Genomic DNA, 8,215 nt, shown 5'->3' with positions numbered 1-8,215 from the left:
TGTAAATCTCAATTATAAGCAGAACTACCCTGGGTAACAGAGAGAGGCAATGCAACATCATAGAGAAAGCATTAGACTAGCTGTCTGAAGAGTCATCTACCCTGCCACAAGTTAGGCCGACTCTCTAGGCTTTTGTTATTCACCTGCAAAAACCTGGGGATTGGATTCTAAGAACCTTTCCAGTTCTAATATTCAGTGGTTCTGTAGCTGAGAGGATATATAAATTTTTATTAACAGGACAATCATATTAAAAAAAAAAATCAAGAGCAAAGTGAAAATTGTTTTCTACTTGAAAAATTTGAGAAATGTGTAATGAATATGATTCTTTCCTCCAAAGACTCATCTTGACATCTCCATCTCCTCCCCTGACACTATCATTACTGGAAAGTAAAAAACTACTTTAAGGATTAAATGTTCCATTTATTTTTCTAATCATTCCTTTGTTCACCTCTGAAATATTGTCCCAGTAATTGAAAATGGTGTCTGAAACACTTTATTAATGGAAATTCCTTCTATGTGCTTCCAAATAAAGCAGCAATGATGTCATTAACATCAGTAATATAAAACAAACAAACAAGAAACCAACCAACCAAACAAACCACTTCCAACTCCCCAACCCTGATGAAACAGAATTCAAGTAAATCAAGCCATTTCACACGCCACTTGGAGTGTAGATTTATTTGGGTTTAAGAATCTCCTAAGCAAATTACATCAATCTCACTCCATTTCCTTTCTTAATAAAATTTATGGCTGGACAAACATCAAACTCTTAAATTTTAAAAAATAATAGAAAAGTAAAAATAGATTTTCTAGAGAAATCTTTCTCTTACACATTATACGGTTTTGCTGCTTCTGTGAAATCTTTCTCTTTGGAGGAACTTGGTAGCATAGTTTTTTTTTTTTTTAATTTATTTAACTGGATTCATACAAGGGCACTGAATTAGAATTTTAGCTGATTTATGGAGCATGAACTTTATAAACAATAAGTTACCTCTGCTGTAAAAGAAAAAAAAGAGATAAATGTAAATGAAAGAATGGGAACACCAAAAGTCCATTTCATGATGTAGTTTAAGTCTTAACATCTTAAATCCTTATCACCCCCTTGTTTCAAAGTAAAAGAACACAGAATGGTATGAGCACTCTAAAATCATCTGCAGCACTTTTAAGGGTTAAACCTGCTTAACCCATTCTTAGTCAGAGAATGGCACCAAAGAGTACAGCTCACCCCTTGTGTCTAGTTCTAAACCTGTGGTATCCGTAGGCTGTCAGAGCAGTCATGCACTCTATTTCCACCCCCCTCCCACCCAATTAATAGGATCCATTCATAGCTACTCACTACTGCAGGATTTGACCTGAGAAATGCTAGGATTTATTAACTCAGCAGTTGTTTTGAAAAGTCTCTAAATAATCTTTGCCCTTGGCCAGCAAGGGAACTGCTAGTCTCAAGCTCTCAGAAGCAGCTGGTGAGGTTCTCAGCCAAGTTCTTCAAATGCAGGAAGTTCTTCAGGACAACCTACTTAAATATGGCCTTTATACATCTTCAAACCAGGCTTCCTGGATCTAGGAAATGATATTCCTGACTCCTTTGACCCAGATGCCGGCCAAAATTTAGTTTGTAATCTGTAGGTAATCACTCTTTCTTTCTTCTTCTTCCTTTCTAGGAGCTGGTATGGTGGTTAAATTTTTCTAAAACAGTCATATTCCTATGTTCAAAAATCCACTGCTGAGTCTCAGATAGAGGGTCACATCTGGCCATGAAAATTTTCTTCTCTGCGGGATTACAATCCATGCAGCTGTTGCTCACAGGATGGAACAATGTTTTGTCCTGGAGGGATCAGAAAGAAAAGACTGACATAATACATGGTGAATGGCTAGAAACCAAAATAGACAGAGGAAGTAAAATATTCCTGTTTGTATTTCAATACTTACTCATGCTGTAAAAAATAGACCAGCTCCCAAATCAAACAATAGCAGGCTGAGTTGCCAACATGGAACATGCTTTCCTAGTACCCACTGGCACTCTGTAGAGCCTCCAAGCAGGTTCAATTAGAGACAAAAATATTCATTCATTCATTCATTTTAAAATCACTTATTGATTCCTCATTGTGTGGTAAGTGTTTTAGCACATGCTTGGGTTTTGAAGATAGTAAGGGTATGGTGGCTTTTGTAAAGTGGCAAATAATCTAGCTATTTGAGGACAGGCACATACACAAAATAACTATAATTTAGCTCATAATAAACAACAATAACCACACACACACACACACACACACACACACACAAAATACAAGAAGAGTCATAATTTCCCTATTCTCATATTGAGCCTTTGGGGGAAAGGAAAATGCAAAAGAAATAGGAACCAAACATGTTAGGTGTTCATCTGTCTTACTGAGGCGAATTGGGGGTGTGAACAAGTATCACAATATCTGTATGTAAAAATTCAAATTTGTTAGCTCTTGAGATCTGTCCCTTCTCAATCGTTTTACTCCCATTATAGGCCTTCTTCCTGAGGTGCAATTTCATTGCTTTCTGTAAAATGAAGAAGGAAACGTTCAGTTTTTTTTTTTTTTTAAAAAAAAAACCAAGCCCCTTGTTATTGTTGTTAGTTGCCATCCAGTCAATGGCGACCCCATGTTTGTAGAGTAGAACCACTCCGTAGTGTTTCCAAGGCTATTACCTTTTGGAAGCAGATCCCTAGGTATGTAATAAAGACAGAGCTCTGTAAATGAAAGGTACCATCAGGACACAAAGCTTAAGTAGTAAGCAATCTTGCTACCTGAATACACTCTATTAACACACACTGTTTTATTGTGCAAGTAGCAAAAAGGAACTAAATGCTAAGAAAAAAAAGACCTTTCCTTAATTAGTGACTAAATTTTATCTCTTAAAATGTCTAAGCTTTTTTTAAAAAAATCCATTTTTCACAATATTGTGAATTTCATAGAATTGTGAAAAATAATTTTCCCCATAAAATGTGAAAGCGTCCCCAAATCACTGCTTACATTTCAGAAACAACCTATGTTTTATTCTTTAGCTTAGGAAATGTTTAGAGGTTCTGATTATTTTCTTTAACTGAAGAATACTAAACTTACAATGCTTTTAGACTTAAGAGTTTCTCAGCCACTCTGTGTAAACATTTATAGTTTGCTCCTGGTTTTTTAAAACTCCATCAGCCAATATTTAATGTCCTTTCAGGATCCGGATGTTGCATAGTTAGGCACTGTAAGAAGGAAGGAAGAATAAGGAAGGAGAAAGGCAATCTGCCTGCGATTTCATTTGCGTGTTTCTATTTTCAGGGTAAATGCGTCACACAAAGGCTCACTGTTCTCTTCTGCTATCTTTAAAGGGAAAATTTCCTGAGAGTATTGTGGTTTTTACTCTCCTTACACAGAGAGGGCATATCCTAGATTCTTTCTTGAGTTGTTAACTCGTGGTGACCCCATGTGTGTCAGAGTAGTTTTGTCCTAACCCGCTGCTTCACTCACTCCACTGGTGTTTGACCCCAAGGGAAGCCCTGAGGAACTCTCTCCTATGACACTGAGGTGGAGATGGGCCGGCAGGGAACTCTCTCCTATGCTGAGGTGGAGGTGTGCTAGTGGGGTGGGGGGTAAGGGGTGGCAGATTCTAGGAGGAAGAAGTATGTGCTCTTCCGCTTACCCCACACATGCTGGAGTCATAGATGCTTGCTATGCCAGACCCTTCTGACAGTCACCACGACTCCTTGGGCAGCGTCTCTTCCACCATCTTCCTTCCTCTCTTTCTTCTCCATATCCTTTACTCTCCATATCCCATCACCAGCTTCCACTGGTTTAGCCACCAAAACCAGTTGGCATTGAATTGATTCTGACCCATGGTGACTGCATGTTTGCAAGAGTAGAACTGTGCTCCGTAGGGTTTTCAATGGCTGATTTTTCAGAAGTAAATCATTAGAGACTTTCTTCTGAGATGCCTCTGGGTAGACTTGAACCTAGAACCTTTAACTCAGCACTGACATATCAACTGTTTGCACCACCCAGGGACTCTGGTTTAGTCACAGGGGCTTAATATATTTAGATCAGTTTCTCACAAAGCATTCTTAAACTGTTCTAGTTCTCAGAATTCTATGTAACCAGTTAAATTCTAATTCATTTTGTTTGACATGTATTTATCTCCTTTTCTCCTCCTAACTCTTTGCATTTCTTCCTATGATTACTTTTATCAGTAGTTCAAGCAGGGGCCTTCGGAAGTTTCTCTTTCAAAACACAAATTTCCATGAAGGCTGAAAAACTGAGAATAGAAAAGGAGTATAACGTGTTTCTATTCTCTTTCCTTTGCCAGCTTTGTGTACCTTAGTGCAAATGCGAAAGCCAAATTGGATTTTCTGAACATTATTTTTGAACTATAGCAGCTCTGGTGGCATAGTGCCTAAAGCATTTGAGCGCTAACCAGAAGGCTGGCCATTCAAACCCACCAGCAACTCCTCAGAAGGAAGATTGGGCAATCCACTTCCATAGAGATATGGTGATTGTATTTTTCCAAGTCCCAGATTGGAACACATGCTCTTACGAGTTCAAGTATACTTGTGGGTTAACCAAGCAAGATATGCAAATTCAGTACCAACCTGGAAAATCCAGGTTATGTTTTCTCTAATTGTACTTCATATTTTCATAAAAATTGAAGAACGGATTTCCCTAAACCTATTCATCAACAAAATGAGGGGGTGGATTAGATAAATCTCTAAGGTCTCTTCCAGCCCTAAAATTTAATGAACATTTTATTCCAAAAGCCACTGGCAACAGAAAAAAGATGGGATGTTAAATTAGAAACTATCAACAAGGTTCAGTGGATCAACAGATTGATTGTTCCCTGTATACAGATTGAGCTCTGCTCACCCCTGTCTTTGAAACAACAAGGAAGTCCCAGAGGTCAGGGGTATATGAACCACTAAGCAGGGTATGCAATGGCTTACAGGAAGCAAGATATGCATGGGCTTAATTACACACAGGCTTCAGTGTTTACTGTAGTGAAACCCAGGTGAAATTGTGCACTACAGATTAGTAAGTAAACATAATTAAGCACATGTGTACTTTGCTTATTGGGTCAGCAGACTCTTACAGAGGTGAAGTTTATGGGAGCATCTTCAGCTTCACCAGTTTTTACTTTTGACCTTGGTGACTATAAAGAGGCCGTCTCTATATCTCTACTCAGCCAAGCTTTTAGATTACTAACTGTCTTAAAAAAAAAAAAAAAGATTTTTTATTTTTTATTTTTTTTGTTGTTTTTAGCTACCTGGGCATTCCACAGCACCACTGTTGATGCCACTTGTAATGTCCTGAGGGTGGTGGCTAACAACATTGCAACCCAGAGAATGGGCAGTCTCTAGGATTTCTTTAATAGTTACAGACAGTTCTCTGGCTAAAGATCAGTGTCTCATCTGTCAGGTAATTTTGACAATCTCACTAAAAGTGATCTTTCCATTGTGCTCAATATTTTTCTGCTTCTTCCTATCTCTGGACGATGGTTCCTTGTGGGCTTTGATCATCAGGGCAGAAGCAGAGGCCCTTAATCTGGGCTTGTCTATTCTGAATGATCAGTTTCACCATAACCCTTAGTCCCTTCCAGTTGCCTTGGCATATTCATCACCAACTATGTTTGGAGGCAGACCCAGGGGGTCAATCTTGAGGGCCAGAGGAGACGTGGTGCACCTCAGGTACATGACTTTGATCTCACTGGGTGGAACTTAGGCAGCATTGCTGAGGTGGCTGTTGTTGGATGAACCCAGATACAGGCTAACTGAAGAAAGTTACACCTAGACCTCCTCTGAGCCAAAAGATGAAAAATGTCTTTTCTGAGGCTTTTTGGTTGGAATTAAGTCAGTGAACCAAAAATTATTCCCTAAATGTGTCTCTTGTTCAATATAGAAGGCAGTACTTCACTCCTCTGCCTTTTAATCTTATCGGTCATGTTACAGAACCAAGTAGTTTTTCCTTTGGAATAGACTTCTAAGTGCTTTGACAAGTTTGTTGTTCCATAACAGTCCACTTAAAGGAAGATTGGAAGACATTCTTTCTTTTCTTCTAACTAGATTATTCTTTGTTCAGTCTCGAGGGAAGGCATATCATATGCTCTGGATGTTTAAAATATAATGCAGCAAATTGGGCCTCTTTTTCTACCTCTCTAACATTCCCTGGCTTCATCTTCTCTCCCCCTCTCTTCTTCCTTTTTTAAAAATGCTTAAGAAAATCCTTTGAGCAGGAAATGTAAAAGTTCAGATCCAGGAGTAAGGAACTGGCCTTCATAATCAAATGAGGTCAGGCTAAATGACTTCTGTTGCCAGCCAATCAGTCCACACAGTGAAAGTATGTGTAGGACTTCTCAGGTATTAAAAGGGACACAGCTTCAAAGCAGGCCTGTGGACCTGTGTGACATATTGTGATATTCTGAGGTCTATACTAAACTGTATTAGGTTCTCTGGTGGTGTAGTAGGTAAAGCATTTAGCTACTTAACAGAAAGAAGTTTGGTGGTTCAAACCCATCAGCTGCTCCAAGGGAGGAAGATGAGACAATCTATTTCCATAAAGATTTACAGGCTTGGAAACACAATGGGAAGTGCTATGAATCAGAATTGATTTGATAGTAGTGGTTATTTTATTTTATTTTAGGTTTATACTTATAAGGGAGTCCCTGGGTGGTGCAAATGATTAATGTGCTAAGCTGCTAACTGAAAGGTTGGCAATTCAAATCAGCCCAGAGGTGCCTTGAAAGAAAGGCTTGGCAGTCTACTTCCACAAACATCTGTCATATGGCATATACAGTTCCACTCTGGCATGTACGGTATTGCTGAGAGTTAGAGTTGACTTGACTGTAACTGGTTTATGCTTATATAGAGTAAGAACTTTTTAAAAAGATTAAGTTGTAGAAAATATTCCACATGGTGCTCAGGCCAATGAGAGAACTAACAGTCAGAGATCCAATGGCAACAAAACAGTAAAGTAAGTTTATAATGTTTGTTGTTGTTGTTGTTGTTATGTGCCGTCGAGTCGGCCCCGACTCATAGCGACCCCTCCTTGGGTTTCCGAGGCAGTATCACTACGGAAGTAGGATTGCCCAACCTTCCTTCCGAGGAGTGGCTGGTGGGTTTGAACCGCCAGCCATCTGGTTAGCAGGCAAGTGTCTTAGCCACTATGCTACCAGAGCTCCCTTATAATGTTTAGGAAGAAGATTCTGTGTTAGAAAATTTTAACACAGTGGCATGGAGGGAACATGGGTACTGAAGAAAGGGCTTGGGTTTTGTGGCAATGGGGTTTTTTAATCATATTCCAATCAGACCGTTTTCTTGTGATGTGACCTTGGACAAGTTATTTAATCTCTGAAGCTCAGTTTATTCATTGGTAAACATCGATAATAATATACCTCACCAGTTTGCTGTGAGGATAAAAGGAGTTGGTGTATGTAAAATCCTAGGCACAATATCCAGCACATGGTAAATAACCAAGTACTAATGATTGTTTTCTTCCCTTCATTTATTTTTAGCCAGAGAGCATCCTTAATTCTAAAACCTAGGATGTACTAATCATCTTGTTGGAGATCAGCTGTTCAATTGTCTTTTCTGAAATCCTGGCAAGGTGTTATTTTAAAAAATTAGCCTCTGTCTCAACAAGTGAGCCAAACTGATACACCAATGTGTTCTGTTGTAAGAAAAGGATTTACAGAACAAATGTAAGCTCGTGGCTCTGGGATTCACTCTTCTAGGTAATTATGGTCGGAGTATGTATCTGATCTATGTATTTAGACCTTTTACCTGAAATACAGCATTATTCAAGTCAGTGGAATTCAACAGATATTTATTAACTGAATTTTATTTTCTGTTGTATATTAGGAGAAAGGCTACAAAGAGGACTTTAGATGCATTTTCCTTGCCCCAAGAAATATGGGAGACCAACAAGTAAACAAGAAATGTTTGAAGTAAAAAGTGTCAATGAGACTGTAGATGGGGGTGACTGGGGTGCATTAAAATACTTCAGACATAGGAAGGGACATGTGAAAACAGAGATGTAAAATAACATGTACATTTAGGCACATAATATATTCAACAGAAATTTATTGGCCATTTACTATTTGCCAGGAATAGCTTTAGGTGCTGGGGATTTATTAATTATCTTAATAACACAAAAAGTCCTACCTTCCTTAAACTTACATCCTAGAGGTAAAGGTGCAGGTGGGGTAGTGAGGCATA

The 8,215-nt window shown here is 38.7% G+C and overlaps 1 protein-coding gene across 1 annotated transcript in view; it reads right to left on the bottom strand.

Moving 5' to 3' along the window:
* Positions 1 to 1,657: 1,657 nt before the first annotated feature.
* Positions 1,658 to 8,215, bottom strand: part of GALNTL6 (polypeptide N-acetylgalactosaminyltransferase like 6) — a 533,789-nt gene continuing 527,231 nt past the window's right edge. The window contains exon 11 of the mRNA XM_007950340.2: positions 1,658 to 1,825. Within this exon, the coding sequence (XP_007948531.2) occupies positions 1,658 to 1,825 (168 nt within the window). The remainder of the gene's footprint in view (positions 1,826 to 8,215) is intronic.

This window comes from Orycteropus afer, unplaced genomic scaffold (genome assembly GCF_000298275.1).
Source record: "Orycteropus afer afer isolate SDZICR_OR568_19922 unplaced genomic scaffold, OryAfe1.0 scaffold00268, whole genome shotgun sequence".
Taxonomy (NCBI): domain Eukaryota; kingdom Metazoa; phylum Chordata; class Mammalia; order Tubulidentata; family Orycteropodidae; genus Orycteropus; species Orycteropus afer.
This window is presented reverse-complemented; position numbering and strand designations above follow the sequence as displayed.